Source organism: Triturus cristatus, chromosome 3_2, assembly GCF_964204655.1.
Source record: "Triturus cristatus chromosome 3_2, aTriCri1.1, whole genome shotgun sequence".
Taxonomy (NCBI): Eukaryota; Metazoa; Chordata; class Amphibia; order Caudata; family Salamandridae; genus Triturus; species Triturus cristatus.
Window position 1 is genome coordinate 1159424519 of NC_140584.1, and position 22114 is coordinate 1159446632.

General features: G+C 49.4%; 1 protein-coding gene across 19 annotated transcripts in view; it reads right to left on the bottom strand.

Moving 5' to 3' along the window:
* The window catches only part of TNS1 (tensin 1), a 1878049-nt gene that overhangs the window by 366783 nt on the left and 1489152 nt on the right, over positions 1-22114 (bottom strand). For all 19 annotated transcript variants that reach the window (XM_085649989.1, XM_085649997.1, XM_085649992.1 and 16 more), the window contains 2 exons: positions 15857-16031; positions 851-901 (listed from right to left, as the gene is read on the bottom strand). In XM_085649989.1, the coding sequence (XP_085506115.1) occupies positions 851-901; positions 15857-16031 (226 nt within the window). The remainder of the gene's footprint in view (positions 1-850; positions 902-15856; positions 16032-22114) is intronic.

Consider the following 22114-nt stretch of genomic DNA (forward strand, 5'->3'; position numbering starts at 1 on the left):
CAGGAATTTCACCTTACACTTGTTATGCAAAATTCTCCAAATTATGCTGCTATGCCACTTTGTGTAATTATGTACCATCTGCACTAAAAATGTACACCAAAATGCACCAGTCAATGTAAACATTTAGAGCGAATGCAGGGAACAACAAAATGCATTAGATTAAATTGACATAAGCACACATTGTGCGTTTCAATATAGCGTGACATGACAGATTTGCATTTCACGTAATTATGTATAATTTCTTTGAGTAATACTGCCGAAATTATGCGTAATCATGCAAAAACAAATTATGAGAATTTCAAACACGCCTGCTCGTGACCTAGCAGCGTCAAATGTTGATGGAAAAGGGCTGGTGGCAGGCTGCGATGACGCAGGAAAGGCGGCCATGGATATCAATGTCAAAGTTCAGGAGTGTTGGTGAAGAGGTCAGTCGGGGGAAGTAGACATGAGAGACTCCCTGGAAGGAGTGCAGGTGAGAGAGTCATCAACACTCCATTACTAGGACTGCTCAGAAAACTGAGATCTAACTCCTTTATGGGATGGACAGATTGGGTCATCATCTCACAAATCAATAAAGAATAAAAGTGGAAGAAACTGATGGTGACACTGACCCTCATTTTCTAATACTTTTAGAGAAGACATGAATTTGTTTTTGTCTACACATTGATCAGGGGTTTATTTGCTGCCAACCAAGCTGAAGACATGGTTTCTAGTTCCAACTTCTTCACCCAAATAGTTCTATGTGAGCCTGGACAAACCACACTGGCTACTAAAATGGCTACATGCAGGTAGAATGTGCTGTGTAAAAAACTCAACGTTTACAACTAAGGTTAAAAATGAAGTATCTTACCTTGGAGTGCAGCTTGCCAATGTCATGTCTTCGCTCAGACAAGTTGAAAAGCTGGAAACAAGAAAAAAAAAAAAAAGTAATTTGAGTGTATACCAACAAGCATGAACTTATTGCGTTTTTATCTCTGCTGTCACATTTATTATTATGATTGATGCACATGTTATGACTTAAATCTATCTTGGGACTTAGATGTGTGACTTATCTCTCATTCTTATTTAGTGTTTCTCATGTTCAGTGACAGCTCAGAAGTAAACCTGAGCTGGTATTTGAGTACTGCTTCAGGTCTAGGAGGGAGTGAGGGAATGTGATATAGCCACTCAAGCTTCGGGAACTTGAGTGTGCCTTCAATTAAGAAACAGGTCTTCAAAGTATGACTAGTCGGGGGCGGGGAGAGGTGGTCATCATTAGTTAGGTGGGAAGGATGAGCGAATCATCTTCTTACGAACAGAGTTTAGGGAAGATGACATTTCCCCAGGGCTAAGAGTGCTGGTCAGACACAGATTTCTGAAGCATTCCAGATACTATCACACTGGGGCAAGAACAGCAGAGCAATAGAGAACTTCCCAATCTGTTGGATACAGGTTCTAATATTACCAGGATAAACTCCGCCTTTCGCCCTTCTGTGGACGATCGCATGAGTTCTAATGAGCTGGGTAGCCCTAACCTCAAGTTAGTGTTATGTCACCTTGTTGAGATAGCTCCTCGGCTCCCCATAAGATATTAAAGTGTAGGATAAAACTCCCCACTTTTGGAAATTCATATCAAAATGATTGATTCTGGATTGATATAAAAAACAATTCAGCAGAGCAATAATATACATTATTTTTATACCATGGTTATTTTTGTTGTGAGTCATATGTTCTCTTGAACTATTAATTCATTTAAGTGGAAAGACAGATTTGTCGTGTCAAGGTCCTCTTTCATCAGGACGCTACAACAATAGAGCGCCTATCCGTACCAAAATGGCCGACTCCTGCTAGTCATTACTCACTATTGTTTTTGCTAAGAAAACCAATCCCATTGTTGGTTCATGGGAGGACTGACCAGCTATTAGTATGTAAAACCGGTTGCTGCTCTTCTTTTGTAGGTTTCCAGTTGGCACTCTATAATTATTATTATAATTACTGGGGACCACAATGCCTAAGTGTGCTTCCCCGAAGGCCTTATCTTGAGTGTGGAAATGGTCGCATGAGTGAATGAATGGACAACAACATAGGGATGATTCCAAGTGCTTAGCAGTAAGTACAAGGAACACTTGAATATATCGGGGAGCACAAACGTCCAGCATATTCCAGGATAAGTGTCCCAGAAGGGATCCTGAAATCCATTACACTTATTTATTGTAGACCAGAGAGAATGCTAGTTGTGTTAGTGTGGATGGAGCCTGAAGTATAATCATTGACCCTTAGAGAGAGGACATACATGTATCCATATAAAACACATATACACAAGCATTGGCATAGCCAATAGGTCTCGCCTTTGGGACCTTATAGGTGTTTAGCCATGCAACAGTTGATGTTGTTGCACCAAGGATATTGAGCTGCATATCTAAATACTTATAAGGTCCCAAAAGAGAGACCTATTGGCTATGCCAATGCTTGTTTCTGGTAGCTATCACCTTGGCCAGGAGATTAGGGGATTTGGGCCTTTGATTTTTCAAGCCCCCTACCTTTGTATGTTTTCAGGCAGAATGGTTCTCCATCTGGATTCAAGGTACAGCCCTAAAACATGCTCCAAATTTCACAAGGAAGCTGAAATTATTCTTCCAATGGTCCATCCACCTCTAGTCTCTCCCGAAGAAAAAGCATAGCACACTTTAGATGTTTGCAGGGCTCTGTGCATGTATTTGGACAGGGTTTCCTCTTTCCATAAGTGTGCTAATCTGTTTCCGAATTTTGGTCCACCTGGTAAGGGGTTAGCTCTCTCTTCCACCCTAAGTCTTTGGGTCGAATCTTCTATCTCTAAGGATTACAATCTTGTGGGTGAGAAATACCTGGTCACATTCAAAGACATTCTGCCATAGACACGTTTGCTTAATGGAATGAGACATACTGAGTGTCTGATGGACAGCTGTGTGACAGTAACTTGGGCTGTGTGCCCTTTATATATATATACACATTAATGCAATGACGTGGACGGGAAAGTGGAATGAGGAGATAATGCTGAGATTACTTGAGGTAATCCCATTACTCCAATTGTCTCTTCCTTGCCCCCAGGCTTCCCTCCCTCCCTTGCAAGTAGCTTTCTCCTCAAGATTGGAGAGTTGCATTATAAGGGATTTGAGCTCTGCGTCCTCGTGTGTGGTAAAATGGGTGGGGTGAGCTCTCTGGATTTTTGGTACTATTAAAGCGTCTTCAGCGAGTGGAGCCTCCTTTAATTTAAGGTTTTGGATGAGAAAGAAAACCGGTGTAATGGTATTACAGCAAGTAATAAGAAAATAAACAACAATATGAGCAAATGGAGTGTGACAAATACAACAACAAAAAGCAAAGTATAATTTTCCTTTAAGCTTTTTCAGTACTAGCTGTTTCAAGAGGCTGTGGCGAGAGCATCTAATATCGATGCTGTTTATTTCCAAAAGTGCTCAGGGGGAAAACAGCCGCAAAGAACTGCTACACTTTAAATGTTGTTTTCCAACAAACACAAAACAGACTCTCCAAACAAGTCAAATGGCGTGGCTTAAGCTGCAACACACAGATAATAATACAGTGAGAAGGTTGTCGCGCTCTCCGAGTATATTTTTATATATCTTCGTAAGTGAGAAGCAGGACAACCAAACAGAAACAAAACAGCCTGTCAACCCGAAACGCAACATCCTGAAGGGGAAGTGCTGACCAAGCAAATCCTGTTAGTTCCACACATGTATGAGATGGGAACAAAGTGAAGAAAGAGAACCGGGGGTATTTAGCTCCTAGTCGTCTGCCTACCCCTGCCCGTGCTGACTTGCAATCTACAACCCGCCGCCAGCTGGCCCATTCTCTGCAGCCAGGTTCCCAGAAATTAACCCAGCTGGTGGAGTCTGGAGCCTTGCGCCTCCCGCAGGTGTGTCAGCCAAGCCCGGAACAGGGCGCGCGCCTTACCTTCCCCCTCGTGATCATGTCCACTATGAACCCAAACTGATGGATATCGTTCGGCTCTGCCATGTCGGTTCCAATAAGTAGTTCCCGGGAATAAGAAACCCATAAGATCCAACAGCAGCAGCAAGTCCTCCTGCGCGTACAGTGCCGGTGGCCATAGTTGTTGCCTCAGGCGGGATACAAACAAAACAAAAAAATCCAACCGGCTGTAGCAATTACTCAGAGCTCAGCCCGGCCATTCACACTGTTGGTTACTTGTGATGTGGTACTGGAGATGAGCTCACAGAAAAAGAAAAACACACACACAAACGTGACGGGCTCAAGTGATGTGAAAATGTTATTAGATGAACCCAATCCTTTGGGCACATGGCCACGCCTCTGGGCCTCTGCCCTCCCCTGCAGACTCATCCGCAATCGGCTACAGCCTGGGAGACGGGCTCCGCCGGCGCTCTGTGAGGAGCGACCCGCGGTCACACCAGACTGTCAAAGGCCCTCGGTCGAGCCTACTTTTATTTTCCGTGGCTGGTGTCATTTTGTTGGAATGTTTGCTTTTGATGCAAAGCTAAAGTAACATTGCCTCTTAAGCAAGTCGACCGTGAAAGCGAAAGTGAAAGTGAAAGTGACCACGAACACAAGCAGGCAAATGTAAACATGTGCGTGCGGCCACGCTAATTGAAAACAGATGGCCCCTGAGCGCTGCTGCTTGCTCCCGCAAGGTGGATGCCAGCACAAGCACGAGTGCTTGAAAAGGGCAGACAGTTTTCGAAAGGTCCTCTCCTAGGGCCGTGCTTGTGCGCTGCGCTAGGCTCAACCTAAAAAAGATGGATCGGAGATTAGGGATAAAGTACATTTGTGGTGTAGGTCTTCACTGATTCCAGTGGTGTGGTGAGTGTTCTTAAGACTTGCAGGTGGAGCTCCTGGCCAACTGGTGGGTACATTGAATGATTATTTGAGGCTGGGAAGTTCTGATTAGAAGTTTGAGTCCATGAATGGCAATCAGCCAAGTTCTTCCGTACTGCAACAGAGTGTCAGTGAAAGTGTCTCTTTTCTAGATGTAAAACCATTGATATGCACTGGGGTTGGTGCAGGGCCAATGGAATAGCTGCTTTTCACAATGGGAAAGGATGGGTATTGCTCAATTGCTATAACAAGCTCCTTTAGTTTGGAAATTGCCAAATCTATGAACACTTCATTGACAGAGTAGTTGATCTGAATATGCTGATGGATAGCAAGTAATGCGCTTGTCTTTGCACTAACTTTTTCAAGGCCTAGACGCCAATGTTTCCTCTACTTTTGTTTACTTATGTGCAACAGCAAAGTTTTTCTGTGCACTTCAGCTAAGGCTGTGTGTGTTACACACAAGACAACTCATTAAACAAGCAAGAGAGTAAACAGAATAACTGGTATTTAGCAGAAATGGGATCACTCAACCTTTAACTCAAGGTGACACCAGAGGGTTGCCCCTTTGTCTGACTCTTACCCCCTCAGAAGCCACCTCCTGATGAGTCGAAAGGAGAAGAAAGGGCCAGGAGTGGACACTACAGAAAGTTAAGACATCAAATAATACGTATTGTATTGCACTGCTATGATATTTATATTGAATTTACAACCCCTGATGGGGTGTTGAAGAGTTTTACACCGGGCAGCATACTGCTCCAGAACCCAAGGTAAGTGGTTAAGTAGGGGTTGCTGGTTATTGTTGGTACTGAGTTTAGTCGTGTACTCTCAATGTGACTATTCCACACATTTAGTCCAGTTTCTTTGAGATGGATTGAAATGTGTATCACTTAGGTACGATCATTAGTGGGGCTATGCTCATGCATAGGGTGCGTGGGATTAGTAGATGAGCTATTGTTAGATTGCAGGACATGACTTTCTAAGAAGGAGAGTGAGTAATCTCTGAGGTGAGGTGTGAGCACTTTGCACAAATGCAACAACAGAGATTATGGCAAATGTGCACCCGACTTAGAGTAGACTGTTCTAAGAGAGGAGGCATGCGGAGGATGAAGACTAAGGAAAGACTCATTGAAACAAAAAATGGAGAGTCGATAATCAGAATTTTTTTTTTATTTTTTATTTTTTTTTTTTTGAACATTTTATTGAACAATAAATCAATTACAAACATGGGCCTACAACCACCAGGGCCGGCCGCTAGATTCAGAAAGGATCATACAGATGTTAAGGCAGTAGTCGACTCCCGGGGTCCAGCCCCGTACATGGCTCCGGATAGTCCTAGGGAAGCAGGATACATAGGTTTAACATAAATAACAAATAAAAACAAAAGGCGAGGCATAAGGGCAAAAAATGTGGGTCAGGCTACATCCGGGGGATTCTACTTCAGACCTTCAAATAGCTATCAAGAGGAAGGAGTACTGATAGGTCGGGGGGGGGGTCACGGGAGAGGAACGTCTATATTCGGTTATTCCAAAAGTCGCAAGGAACCATCAAGGGTCAGGGGGACAAAGCAATATCGGTGTCCACTAGGGGGGGAATACAGATACCCCCACGATACGCGTTCCATTGCCCCCAGATTCTACCCCATGCCCCCGGTTTACCACGAGCCACATACACAGTCTTCTCCCTGAACATGCACCAGTCCATGTTCTCCTTCCATACGGACACGGTGGGAGGCCGCTGGGAACCCCAAAGCTGCGCTATATCTCTCTTGGCAATCATGTTCCCCAGGGCCGCCCACCGAGTCTGAGCCGCGTTATAATCATTGGGCTCCCACACATTCAGGACACAGCGACGCACCTCCGGCAGCAGCGCAACCCCAGTGACTTGTCCCATGACCACATGAACCCGGCGCCAGTATTCCGCCACCTCGCGACACTCCCAAAGGATATGGAGAAAGGTGGCACTGAGTCCACATCCCCGCTTACAGAGCCCGTCTTCAGAAAATCCCATCGAGACCAAACGGGGACACGTCACATACACCCGGTGGAGAATCTTAAGCTGGACCAGGCGTAGACGGGCTGGAATGGCCACTTCCTTGGGGGACGACAGTGCGGACTGCCAGTCCTCGTCGTCCAGTTCCACCCCATCCCCCGTCCACGCCTCCCGGAGGCGCACCAAGAGGTCAGCCCGACTATTGATAAGTTTTTTATAAATTAAAGAGATAGTACTGTCGGGGACATGACCATCGAGTATGCGGTCCTCGAGGGGCGAAGAAGCCGGGATCTTGGTCCCCTCCCCAAAAACAGAGAGCAGGGCATGCCAAATCTGGGCGTAGCGGAAGAACTCCCTTTCCGTAAGTTCGTATTCGCTCTGGAGCGCCGCGAATGTTTTAACCGCACCCTTAATCCATAAGTCTCCCACTCTACTAATACCAATCGTGTCCCAACGTTCAAACCCCTTCGTTGTCCAGAGGCTTCCCAGGCGGTCGGAGGCAAACAGAGGAGTAGCACATGTTAATCGCTCACTCCAGCCCATGGCTACATTGGCCGCCTTCCAGATCCGTACCGCAATCTTAGTAGGGCCCGTGAGGGTCCGTCCAGCCGAGCTGGAGTAAAGTGCCCTGTTATAGTTTCCGCCGGGAAGCAGGAATTTATCCATCTCATACGCCGGATTCAAGCCAGGCGCATACGTGGCATGGTTAATGGCCGATAGCTGTGAGGCCCAATAATACCTGCGAATGTCGGGAAGCGCGATGCCCCCGTCATACCAGGGGAGAGTAAGCTTTGCCAGAGCGATACGCGCCCGTCCGTCCCACACCAGTCTCCTCTGCAGGCTCTCCACCTCCCGAAAGTAGGACACAGGAATGACATCGAAGGAGTTCTGAAGTGCATAGAGGAATCTGGGAAGGGACATCATTTTAAACAGTGCTGCCCGACCCAGCGGGGACAAGGGCAGCCTACACCACCGAGCCGTGTCCTCCCTCAAACGCCGAAGTGGAAGCAGGAGATTCTGCTCATAGCGAGCCACTGGGTCCATCGAGACGTATATTCCCAAGTATTTAAAGCCGGACAGAGATAATTGGATCGGAAGCCGAGGCGGCAAGAGAGGAGGGTCACCGGAGATAGGATAGACACAGGATTTAGACCAGTTGATCGTTAGACCCGAATTTCTCCCAAAGGAAGTCAGAACATCAAAGAGAACATCAAGCGACTGCCGCGGCGAGGTGAGATACAGGAGAATATCGTCCGCATACAACGAGACCCGATCCTCGAAGCCCGGGGCCCACCGGATCCCTCTGATCGAGGGCTCCCAGCGGAGCCAAGCAGCGAGCGGCTCCAAGGCAAGAGCAAAGAGCAGAGGGGACAACGGGCACCCCTGCCTCGTACCCCTACCGAGAGCGAAGGGCCGAGAGACCCGCCCATTAACCACCACCTGAGCCATGGGTCCCGTGTAAAGAAGCTTCACCCAGCCAAGAAATCCCTCCCCAAAGCCGAATTTGGTCAAGACAGCCCAGAGGAATGGCCACTCGATGGTGTCAAAGGCCATCGTGGCGTCTAAAGAAACCAGCACGGCTGGTTCGGAGAGGTACTCCGCCCTGGCGAGGGCGCCGTGAAGACGCCGCAAGTTAAGAGCGGTGTTACGGTGAGGGATGAAGCCGCATTGATCAGGATGAATCAAATCGCAGATGACGCTCAACAAACGATTGGCAAGGACTTTAGCCAGGATTTTAGGCTCTGCATTTAGCAGTGAAATAGGCCTGTAGGAGGCACAGCGGTCTCGTGGCTTACCGTCCTTGGGGATCACGACTATCGTAGCCAGACGCTGGTCGTCAGGAAGGGAGCCTGCCTCAAGGGACTCCTGAAACATACGACGGAGGAAGGGCGCGAGTTTATCCGGGCGCAACTTATATAATTCAATAGGCAGCCCGTTGGGACCCATCGCCTTGCCCGAACGAAGGGACCGAATCGCAGTTGCAATTTCATCTACAGACAAGGGGGCGTCCAGCTGCTCACGGTCTTCGACGGACAGGCCGGGCAAAGCAATATCCCTCAGCAGAAGGCAAGAGTCCTCTTCATCCCTATCAGTCACCGGGGAGTACACGGCCCGGAGGTGGTCAGCGAAACATTCCACAATCTCACCAAGCTCAGTCACACACACTCCATCCGAGACACGCAGCTCCGGGACCACACGATTCACTCTCTCCTTCTTATCCAGCCACGCAATCAACTTTCCCGCCTTGTCCCCGGCATCATACAATCGACCCTGCTGCTCCCTATACATCGTTTTGGCAGCGTCAGTGACAAGAGACCTGTATTCAAACTGTTTCAGGCTGAGGGCATGGAGCCCGTCCGGAGTGACACCCGTCTCCAAGGCCGACTCCAGCCCCGAGATGTCAGTCTCCAGCTTCACCACTGCCTCACTCTTGAGCTTCTTAGCCACCACTATCTGGGAGAGGGCGTGTCCGCGGATTACGGTTTTAAAGGCTTCCCACAGGGACATTGCGGACGACACCGACCCCTCGTTTTCAAGGAAGTATTGGTCCATAGCCTTAACCAGGCTGTCGCGAGTCGTAGGGTCTCGCAGGTACCACGGGTTAATGGGAGCGATCCGCCCTGCAGACCGCGACTCGGTGTCAAAGAGCAGCCACAGCGGGGAATGATCGGAAATACCCCGCGCCAGGTGCCTAACCTCTCGAATCCGACCAGTCTGTGCCGCGGGCATAAGGAAATAGTCTAACCTAGAAAGACTCCCATGCGCCCCAGAGTGAAAGGTGTACTGACATTGGGTCGGATGCATTAATCTCCAACTATCCACCAGGCCGAAGGTCTCCAGCAGTCCACAAAGCCATGCCTGGGCAGCGGGGAGGGCCCTGGGTGGGTGACGATCCAGGTCACCCGAAACCACCGAATTAAAGTCCCCGCCCATAAGCAAAAGACCATCCGGAAGTTCAAGCAGCATTCGACCCAAGTCCGTGAAGGTGGAGTTCTGGAGGCCCGGGGGGACGTAAACTGAGACCAGGGAAAGGGGCTGCCCCTCCCACCTCCCAGTCAGACACACATAGCGCCCTCTGTCATCCGAGATTACCCTAGTGATATCCAACGGAAGTGAGGATCGCAGGAGAATGCCCGCCCCCCTGGCACCAGTTGTGAAACCAGAATGGGCCACGAGGCGGTATCCCCCCCTGTTCATTGCATGACAAACATTGCCAACCAGATGCGTCTCCTGGATAAACACCACATCAGGAGTCAGACGACGCAAATACTGCAGTACTACACCCCGTTTGATACGATCCCCCAACCCATTGACGTTCCATGACATCAGTCTCAACCCGTCCCCCCCCATCCCCTCCAATAGATCAAAGGCCCCCCAGTCAGTAGCACAGTTCCCGAATCTGGACAAAAATCAATACCTCGCCCTGCGAACAAAAAACACACAGCAAAACAACCCCTCCCTCCCCCCAACCCCCCCCCAAATCCAACTCCCCCCACCCTGCACCCCTGCGGGCCAGAAAACCCCCCCAACTTGCAGTGTGCCTGTCGCCCTACTAACCCCATTCTACGAAAAGACCCCGGAGGAGGAAAGGGACCCGTCCCCGCCCGCCCCCCACACAGGTCCTAGTGAGACAAAATGAACAAAAGAAGTAAAACCCAGCTGAACAATGCAAAATGGCAAAATCAAGGACCAAAAGTCACTCCAAAGGGGATCCGTCACCTTCGGCGCCTGCAGAGGGCCCGGGACGGCCACCTCTGTCCGGCAGCGAGTCCAGCCAGTCACTCACGGCCACAGGAGAGTCAAAAAAGGCAGTCCGATCCTCATGTTCCACTCGGAGTTTTGCAGGGTAGAGCATAGAGTACTTTAGGCCCAGTTCACGGAGACGACGCTTCACCCCCTGGAATCCCATCCGCTGTTTCTGGACAAGTTGGGTAAAGTCCGGATAAAAGTTAATGGATGAGTTCTCATGACGAACCGGGCCGTGGACCCGTGAGGCCTGCAGAATCGCATCTCGGTCTCTATAGTGGAACAGTTTGGCCACGATAGGCCTCGGGGGGGCCCCCGGCCGTGGCCGACCGCCCGGAACTCGATGGGCCCGCTCCACGGCAAAGAACTTACTTAGGCCTGCAGGGGCCAACTGTTGGAGGATGAGTTCCTCGACCAGGAGGTCAACCGGGCGGTTGTCGGAGGACTCCGGTACGCCTATGACACGGATGTTGTTGCGTCGGGCCCGTCCCTCGAAGTCCTCCAGCCGCCGGGCCATCTGATCGTTGACCGCCTTAATGTCACCAAGCGCGGCCTGCAGGTCCGACACATCCGCACCAAGGGTGGAGGTCCGCACATCGAGAGCCTGAACCCTCCCGTTAGTTTTGGAGAGATCTGCCCGAATTAAGGTGACATCGATTGCCACCGTGTCGATTTTACGGGCCAGGGCCTCGTATTGCGTGGCGATGGTTTCCCTGATGCCATCGATGGCGCCCATGATGTCTTGCAGGGAAAGCTCCGGAGAGACGGTCGTGCCACCACCGGCGGCATCCGGGGGGGGGCCGGTCGCTCCAGGGGACCCTCTGCCCTGAGTGTAGCGGTCCATGTTGTTGGCCTGGACCGGTCCCCCGCGGAGGGAGGCCTTAGTCTTACGCCCCTCGGGGCCCCCCTTGCCCCCCATGTGGTCACGGACACCGAAGGGGACCGCCGATCAAGAGTCGTAGGGGCACCGGCACCGCAGACCAGCGCCTCACCAGGGACCACAATATAGCGGCGCGGGGGGACCCAAGGCGATGGGCACACTAGTGGCAGGTGGAGACAAGGCCTCGCGCAGAGGCCAAGGAAACACCCCGCCACATCAAATGCGTGCGCAGGCCAGCCCCCTGAAGTCCGAAAGTGAAACCGAAAGTGGTAGAGCGGCCACTGGCACCGCACTGCAGCCGCTGTTGTTCAATTACGACACGGCTCCACGGTTCACCTTCGCCCCGGGCACCTCCGTCGGGTGGGTCCCAAAAGTTCGAACAACGACAACTCAGGATTCCCAGGTCCGATTCGGGTTCTAAAAAGAGATACGTGCTCAGCCGGTCGTCATCTGCCAGATTCCATAAACCACATCAGGATATTCTCAGGATAAATTCCGAGGAGCAGCAAGGGTCCGGGGAGCCCTGTGCTCACGCGACCATCTTGGATGCGCGCTAGGCTCCTCCTCCGATAATCAGAATTTTTAAGTTAATGTCAACAATTTCATGCAAGGTTTTATGCACGGATTACTTTTGACATAGCATCCACTTCGAGGATGCAAAATTCTAAACTAAAAAAAAAAAAAAACATCAGTTATTTACTTACTACATTAGGCACTTTTGATAGGCCCTAGAATTTGGTGAGCAGTCAGCCCACTGCTAGGCTATTGATAGACCATTGCCTCCGCATAGTCAGCTGATCAGCTGAGGGGTTGGAAGCGTAAAGTAATGCCTGCATGCTATTAGTGTGTGGACTATAAAATGATGCAATATTTTCATGTTCAAAGCAATGTGGGAGAATATACTATTAATAATGAAAACATTTAGTGCAAACGCTGAAATTCGATTCTGAAAATAAGCCATGTCTTCTGACATTTACCCTTAAAATGTACCTCAATAATGCTTTGCCTAAGCACCGGAGTAAAGTATTTCGATGCCCCTGGTTTATCATGGCACAGGATGGAGTACCCAGAGAGAAGTGTATTACCTACTTCCCTGCAGCCGGAGGGAGGAAATCTAGACACTAAAGTGAAGAGGGAGAGACTTGGCTACCTTAAAAATTCCAAAGACACCTTTCATTTAACAAAGAACTGCACATTAGTCTACCTGAGTACTGCCCTTTGGTGGATGGCGGGGAGAAGAGGTGCAGCTATAGTTTGTTTTTCCAATGTGAGGACATTTGTATGTCAGATCTGTCCTTTGTCATACCCCGATTGCTGCTTCAGGAAGGATGACGAAAGCCAGGTACTGAGAACTTACACTTCTTTGGGCCCCTGTAGTGTGTGCTCCAGCTTGGAGCCAGCCCCAGTGCTTCCTTCTGTGAGAAACAACGCTTAGGACAAAAGATGCTTCTTGAGGGGAGCCTGAGACAGACAGTAGAAGGCCCAACCTACCGCCGGGCTCAAGCAGGAGAAGGAGCAATGCATGCAGGGGACAAGGCGCGACGTTTGGTGTTAAAGGTCCACCCGCCTCCCAGCGCCCTGAGACCCTCACGGGTCAGTAGCGCGATTCACAATTCCCTGATTGATTGATTGATTGAAAGATTTCATTTCTACCACTAGGAGTGGGAAATCAGTTCCATGGGCCTGTGCAGGTAAATGTGTCACCTGTATTGTGTGAGTGGAGAGGCAAAGACTTTCTGCGTTGCCAACGCTTCCGTGAAGACCTCCTTCATGTTACTTCTGATCAGTAGCTGGACCCCGGCCTCACCTGATGACGTGGACTTTGTGCGGGGAGTACACTTGCATTAGGTGAGCTTCAGTGCCAGAGTGGGGCTGCTGGCATCGGTGTGTTACACTCTTGTAAACTCTGCTCGAGAATCTAAATCTCATACGGTGCAAGCATTTGACTCCCTGTAAATAGAAGCCCGCAGGAAACATGGACCCGAAAGGATGAAGTTTAGAACAAGGCCTGACAGATAAAAGGTCAGGTGTGTGCAGCCACCGCACTTCCAGGGTCAGATGTGCTTACTGCTACTAGCCCGGTAGATAGCCCCACAAGTTAATGCACCTCCTGCAGAGATATGCATGCCACCACTAACACCAAGGCCTTAAAGGGTCAGGTAGACCCTACTGGAGGGTTGAGGCAAATTTAAAATCCTACTTATTTGTATGATTTTGCATTTACCGGTACCTGATTCGGCTTATACCCAATCAAGACAATGTCAGGCTGAATGTGTGGCACACCCCGCCAGGGAGATTTATTTCCCCCCACAAAGAAATTCCTAACACCTGACTGGGCAAGATCCAGGACAGGCAACTCACCCCCAGAGTAACCCCATTCAAACTTACCATACCATGTGCTCTAACTAGCTTGTTCTTTGCCCCATTCATCATAACTCTGTGATGATTTCACGTGAATTGTCTCTTTAGTGCCCAAGGGCTCTTTCTTTGTAACCAAGGACATCAGAGCAGATTGAACATGTATTGCACCCGCACTGGACAACATGAAACCTCCCCACAGGTCAGAAATGCTACAAAAGGTTACACCTGGCTCAGGGGCTTACCTACAATAGATGCAGCAGGTGCAGTGCACCGAACCCAGAGGTCTGAAGGGCCCAATGATCCCAGGGGATAGAAAATAATTTGCAAGAATAGCTGTCCGGAACTTTAATTTGAGCCCCTTGAGTGATGGGCCATACGGAGCTGAAATATCTGACAGGCCTTAGGTGACCTGGAGTAAGAGACAAAGACTGTATGTGTGGGGGGCGGGGGGCGAGCTCAAAATGTGGCTGGCACATCCTTACAGTGCCTCATGCTCCTCTGATAAGCATCACTAGGTGGATACATGTTTGTTCCAGTCAGACAAACACCAGTCCTGTTGCGGCCTATAGGATATTATGCTGTAGAGAAACTGTATCATTTTTGGTCTGGCTCGCTTACGAGGTGACACCCCAACTTAACAATGCTATATTGTGTATCCACAACGCCTGTGTTCGTGCGCACGTCTCGCCTCTGGTCCCCTGCCCCTAAAATCCTTCCTTTCTAGTCCCTTAAAATGTTCCTTCTATTTTTTTTTTATTTTGTTTGCAAGTTATAGAGCGCAAAGTCAGTGCAAGAGCATTGGAGTGGTTTACTTCACCACTGGTTGAATTTTACTAAGTGACACTCACTTTTTAGGGATGGAAAGTTCAAGTGATTTGACCATAAACAAACTCGGCAGCTCTGCCGTAACGCCACATAGTTTCCCTGTGTGTGTGTGTGCCAGTTCCTGCCCTCTGTATCAAGTGCACCAAGAGAAAGCTTCCCTTCTGCTTCTGACTTCCAAAGATTGGGAAATCTTTCCTTGATGCGCACTCCAGAAGAGGCCATGCATGCTGAGAAAGAAAGGGGTGCAGGCACGCAGGTATAGGGAGCGTAGCTGGGTGCACGGAGAGACATTGGACCTGAAGATTCTGGTTCTGAAGATAGGACAATCTCCTCTGGAAACCACCTTGCCACCAAGTGAGGGAGAACAGAAAGCCTGAATGTGCCCTCTAAGGATCCCAGCAGGAGGAAAAAGCCAGTGGGAGAAAAAGCATCTAGAAACCTGCCCAACAACAATAGCAAAAGGTACTAGGAGAATGGCAGGATAAGGAACTAAGTAACCAGACTAAAGTCCGGGAGCATTGCAACACACTGAAACATGTTCCCAGCATGCTTAAATAGGGGAATATGACCTGGATGGAAAGTTAGGAACCAAGGAAGCAATTCGTCTATGATAGTTTTGGGAAACCACTATACCTTATGAGAGGCGGCCATGATGGATTGGGATGATGACTAGGAATTCCCATCCCATCATGGCACCGACAACTCCTGTAACAATTTCTCCCTCAACAGGGGAGCATGGAGCCCCTCAGAAACCTCTCACCACAATGAGCACGAGGAGGAATGCGTCTCACTGGTAAACTAATACGCTGGCACATCCGGAAGGCGCACCTCACTTCATAGATAGGACACGGCCCGTGGATGCATCCGACAAACACAGAGGAGATGTTTGTGACACACAAGGTAAGGACATACATGAGGCAGGTATCTGTACTCCAAGCAGGTGTGTTTAGTGGATATATCATCAAGCTAACTATTGCATTAGAAGAAGACCCTCTTTTATAGGCTCATGTTGGAGGTGATTTAATAATGGATATAGAAAAGAAAAGAAAGAAAGAAAGAAAGAAAAGAAAGAAAGAAAGCAACAGCAAAGTATAGTTTGAATTTCATGTTATGAGTTGGCGCTCAGAGTCCTCAAAGTCTAACGCTGGATGCCACATGGCGTGCACGTCCTAGTACAAGGAAGGTTGAGGGTGATCTCGGCCCCCATTGGCCAATAATCCTCCTTACCAAGTAGTTCTCCCCATGTTTGGAGTTTAGCATCTGCGCCACCTCCTTGAGGTTACTGCTGAAGGCTTCCTCGTCGGTGCCGCTACAGAAGCTGACCGAGATGATGCGCTCCGTGACATAGATGAGGTCCAGCTCACAGTTGTCCTCCATGATGGAATGGACGAGGCTCACAGCCCTGCAGAAAACAAAAGAAGGGCAGACACATTAGTCCAGCTGTGCATCAGGTCAGTCCGTTGCTGGACCAGGGTCCACACTCGCGCTCTGATTCATGCTTTCTCAAACTTTTCAATGCCCCACAGCATTCTCTTTTCGTGGCTTCATGTTTTCTTACCAGTTGAAAACTGGATGTATGTTCACACTTCTTTTTTTCCTGTTTGGAGGGATACACTGCATTGAGTCTTGCTAATCTTTTTTTGTTGGCTCAGAGATTGTTTTTCAAGGAATAGATGTGCTTTTGATTGTTTAATGCAGTTTGATTATAACATCATTCTTTTTATCTGAGAGTCGATTTGTTTTTGTCACAAAAGGATTCCTTTTTGGAACACATTTTTTGATGCCATACTGTTGGCTGAAATTCATAACTCGTGCTAGGTGAATTAGGGGTCTAAGACAGCCACTAAAGATTTAGACTTATTCTACTAAACCAACCATAGCTGTGGCCCTGCGACCTCTCTTCTCGACGCTACTTTACGAATCATGACTCAGAAGTGATCGCTCTGATCTCTTAGAGTCGCACACGAGTGGCCTTTCCGGATCAAAAGGGATTTCTGATCCTCGTAACCCAAGAGCACTTTTTCTTGGCACCTGAGGAAGGGTCTGTCCATCACACTCATGATCACTCATCACACTCACGGTCAATCCACACCAGACGCACACGCATGTGAACTGCAGCGTTCATGCTCCTTCTAGGTTTAAATTCATCAACATTAGAGGCATTATGAGGAATCACTTAACGACATAAAAGGAAAGGTGAGATCTGCCCCTACAAAGGATTACAAGATATCTGGTCCACATAAATTCCTCAGAGTTTACTCAGAAGCTCATTCTTTATGGTTGGACATATTAATCCTTCATACTCAATGCTTTTATAAATAAAACAAATACATGCTAGGGCGAAAAGTTTTTCTTATGAGCCCACCGCCGGCACTGCCCAAAGCCAGTAATGCAGAACATCAAGGCTGTTTAATTTTAATTAGGCCTTAATTAAAGGTAAATTACACTGACGAAATGTACGAATTCTCGAAATTCGTGCTATGTGAAATCCTTGAAATTTCTTATTAATCAATTTCACATAATTTTGGCTGAAGAACAATAGGGGTATATCATCAAGGACTGGCGATAATTATCGCTAAGCGCACTTAGCGCTAGGATAATTATCGCTGGGTAACGTGGAATTTTATCGCTGAGATAGCGTGCTATTAGCAACGCTTATCTCAAAAGCGATAAAATTCCAAGCGCTAACTGCCAAATGTGAGATTATCGCTGGAAATCCAGCGATAATCTCACAAAGTTTGGCGATAGCTTGCTGATAGGGAAAGGCATACTAAGCCTTGATATCCACCTTACATAGGATAGCATGGCTAAGTCAGTCTTGAAGCAGGCGTAAGGAAAGTAGGGATAACAGCGGTTATCGCTACTTTGCTTGTCGCTCTGCAGGTTAATGTGCCCATTGATAATTGGAGAAATGTCGCTTAGCAATGCAAAGATGGGCGTTGGGGGAAAGGGTGATAATGCAAGGATTCACGCGATAGCGTGACCTTGCTGATTAAGCGATAACATTATCGCCGCTTTTTGGCTAAAAACGGCCGCCAAAGCGGCGATCATTTTTTATCGCCGCCTTGATGATATGCCCCAATAGTTTGTGCAGAAAATTCCTCATCAAGAGACATTATCAGCTCAAACTAATCTTTTGTTAGTATCTTACAAGGCTTTTTTACATGAAATGTACCATGACATGAAAAAAATCATGCGAGATACTGGTAAACCGCATTTCATGAAACAGTATGTGAGAAAATTACATAATTTTCCACACCCTAATTTTGAATCTACCTCCTGCATCTTCTTTCACTCTTTTCTGTCTTTTGCTTTCGGTCAATATTCTGAAGAAAACCAAAAACACCCTACAATGCCCAGGGGCTGCACCAAGTCACGACTTACGAGATGGTTTTGCATGAATTTCTGCACTCTCAGAGATAAGCAGAGGGAGGCTTAGGTGAGTTACTGCACTATCAAGAGATTAGGGCAGGCAATGATTTAGCTTGAGTTACTGCGCTGTTACAAACTGGCCCAGAGGCTGTTCAAGTTGCATTTTCTGCACTGTTAGAGGAAAGCAGGGCTGTGCTGATTTTGAATTACTGCACTGTTTGAATTTAACAGAGTACATGTAGTAGACCAGGGCCTGGATCCTCACACCGGTGGCACAAGGGTACTGAGATACACATAGCCATACTCATGCTATGACCTGTGTAATAAGAATACGACATGCATCTTTCTCCTACCGCCAGTGTATCCCGGATCCAACCGACTCCTCAACATTCCAAGCATCTGCCCCCATGCATCCTTCGCCTATCTCCAGTGTATCCCGGATCCACCCGGCTCCTCAACACACCCAGTATCTGTCCCATGCATCCTTCTTCTCCCGCCAGTGTATCCCGGATCCAACCGACTCCTCAACACACCCAGTATCTGCCCCCATGCATCGTTCTTCTCCCGCCAGCGTATCCCGGATCCAACCGACTCCTCAACACATCCAGTATCTGCCCCCATGCATCCTTCTTGTCCCGCCAGCGTGTTCCTGATCCAACCGACTCCTCAACACACCCAGTATCTGCCCCTCCATTAATCCTTCTTTTCCCGCCAGCGTATCCCAGATCCAACCGACTCCTCAACACACCCAGTATCTGCCCCATGCATCGTTCTTCTCCCGCCAGCGTATCCCGGATCCAATCGACTCCTCAACACACCCAGTATCTGCCCCCCCCATGCATCCTTCTTCTCCTGCCAGCGTATCCCGGATCCAACCGACTCCTCAACACACCCAGTATCTGCCTCCGTGCTTCCTTCTTCTCCCACAAGCGTATCCTGGATCTAACTGACCCCTCAACACACCCAGTATCTGCCCCCCCATGTATCCTTCTTGTCCCACCAACGTATCCCGGATCCAATCGACTCCTCAACACACCCAGTATCTACCCCATGCATCCTCCTCCTGCCTCCAGTGTATCCCGAATCCAACCGACTCCTCAACACACTCAGTATCTGCCCCATGCATCCTTCTTCTCCTGCCAGCGTATCCCAGATCCAACCGACTCCTCAACACACCAAGTATCTGTCCCCCATGCATCCATCTTCTCCCGCCAGCGTATCCCGGATCCAACCGACTCCTCAACACATCCAGTATCTGCCCCCATGCATCCTTCTTGTCCCGCCAGCGTGTTCCTGATCCAACCGACTCCTCAACACACCCAGTATCTGTCCCATGCATCCTTCTCCTCCCACCAGCGTATCCCGAATCCAACCGACTCCTCAACACACCCAGTATCTGCCCCCTTGCATCCTTCTTCTCCCACAAGCGTATCCTGGATCTAATTGACTCCTCAAACACACCCAGTATCTGCCCCCATGCATCCTTCTTCTCCCACCAGCATATCCCGGATCCAACCGACTCCTCAACACACCCAGTATCTGCCCCGTGCATCCTTCTTCTCCCACAAGCATATCCTGGATCTAACTGACTCCTCAACACACCCAGTATCTGCCCCCCATGTATCCTTCTTGTCCCACCAGCATATCCCGGATCCAATCGACTCCTCAACACACCCAGTATCTGCCCCCATGTATCCTTCTTCTCCCACCAGTGTATATTGGATCCAACCGACTCCTCAACACACCCAGTATATGCCCCCATGCATCCTTCTTCTCCCGCAAGCGTATCCCGGATCCAAAGACTGCTCAAAATAGCCAGTATCAGCACCTCATGGACCCTCCTTCTCACCCCAACGTAACCCAGATCTAACTGATTCCTCAACAACCCAATATCTGCCCTCATGCATCCTCCTTCTCCGACTCCTGCCAGCGTATGCCAGACCTGACAGACTCCTTAACACACCCAGTATCTGCCTCCTTCTCCCGCCAGCATTTTCCAGATCCAAAAGACTCCTTCACACACCCAGTTACTTCTCCCTGCCCCATGCAGCCTTCTTCTCCCACCACTGTATCCTGGATCCAACTGACTCATCAGCACGCCCAGATTCTGCTCCCCATGCATCCTCCTTTTCCAGCCAGCAAGTCCCGGAACAGACAGACTCCTCAACACACACAGTATCTTTCCCTCATGCATCCTCCTTCTTCTGCCAGCGTATCCCAGATCTGATAGACTCCTTCCCACATGCAGTGTCTGCCCCATGCATCCTCCTTGTCCTGCCAGCATCTCCCAGATCTGATAGACTCCTTCACACACCCAGTGTCTGCCCACATGCATCCTCCTCCTACCAGCCTCTTCCAGATCTGATAGACTCCTTCACACACCCAGTGTCTGCCCCATGCATCCTACTTCTCCCGCCAGCGTATCCCGGATCCAACCGACTCCTCAGCACACCCAGTATCTGCCCCCCCATGCATCCTCCTTTTCCAGCCAGCAAGTCCCGGAACAGACAGACTCCTCAACACACACAGTATCTTTCCCTCATGCATCCTCCTTCTCTTGCCAGCATATCCCGGATCCAACCGACTCCTCAACACACCCAGTATCTGCCCCGTGCATCCTTCTTCTCCCACAGGCGTATCCTGGATCTAAATGACCCCTCAACACACCCAGTATCTGCCCCCCCATGTATCCTTCTTGTCCCACCAACGTATCCCGGATCCAATCGACTCCTCAACACACCCAGTATCTACCCCATGCATCCTCCTCCTACCTCCAGTGTATCCCGAATCCAACCGATTCCTCAACACACTCAGTATCTGCCCCCATGCATCCTTCTTCTCCTGCCAGCATATCCCAGATCCAACCGACTCCTCAACACACCAAGTATCTGTCCCCCATGCATCCTTCTTCTCCCGCCAGCGTATCCTGGATCCAACCGACTCCTCAACACATCCAGTATCTGCCCCCATGTATCCTTCTAGTCCCACCAGCGTGTTCCCGATCCAACCGACTCCTCAACACACCCAGTATCTGTCCCATGCATCCTTCTTCTCCCACCAGCGTATCCCGAATCCAACCGACTCCTCAACACACCCAGTATCTGCCCCCTTGCATCCGTCTTCTCCCACAAGCGTATCCTGGATCTAATTGACTCCTCAAACACACCCCAGTATCTGCCGCCCATGCATCCTTCTTCTCCCACCAGCATATCCCGGATCCAACCGACTCCTCAACACACCCAGTATCTGCCCCGTGCATCCTTCTTCTCCCACAAGCATATCCTGGATCTAACTGACTCCTCAACACACCCGGTATCTGCCCCCCCCCCCATGTATCCTTCTTGTCCCACCAGCATATCCCGGATCCAATCGACTCCTCAACACACCCAGTATCTGCCCCACATGTATCCTTCTTCTCCCACCAGTGTATATTGGATCCAACCGACTCCTCAACACACCCAGTATATGCCCCCATGCATCCTTCTTCTCCCGCAAGCATATCCCGGATCCAAAGACTGCTCAAAATAGCCAGTATCAGCCCCTCATGGATCCTCCTTCTCACCCCAACGTATCCCAGATCTAACTGACTCATCAACAACCTAATATCTGCCCCCATGCATCCTCCTTCTCCGACTCCTGCCAGCGTATGCCAGACCTGACAGACTCCTTAACACACCCATTATCTGCCTCCTTCTCCCGCCAGCATTTTCCAGATCCAAAAGACTCCTTCACACACCCAGTTACTTCTCCCTGCCCCATGCAGCCTTCTTCTCCCACCACTGTATCCTGGATCCAACTGACTCATCAGCATGCCCAGATTCTGCTCCCCATGCATCCTCCTTTTCCAGCCAGCAAGTCCCGAAACAGACAGACTCCTCAACACACACAGCATCTTTCCCTCATGCATCCTCCTTCTCCTGCTAGCGTATCCCAGATCTGATAGACTCCTTCCCACACGCAGTGTCTGCCCCATGCATCCTCCTTCTCCTGCCAGCATCTCCCAGATCTGATAGACTCCTTCACACACCCAGTGTCTGCCCACATGCATCCTCCTCCTACCAGCGTCTCCCAGATCTGATAGACTCCTTCACACACCCAGTGTCTGCCCCCATG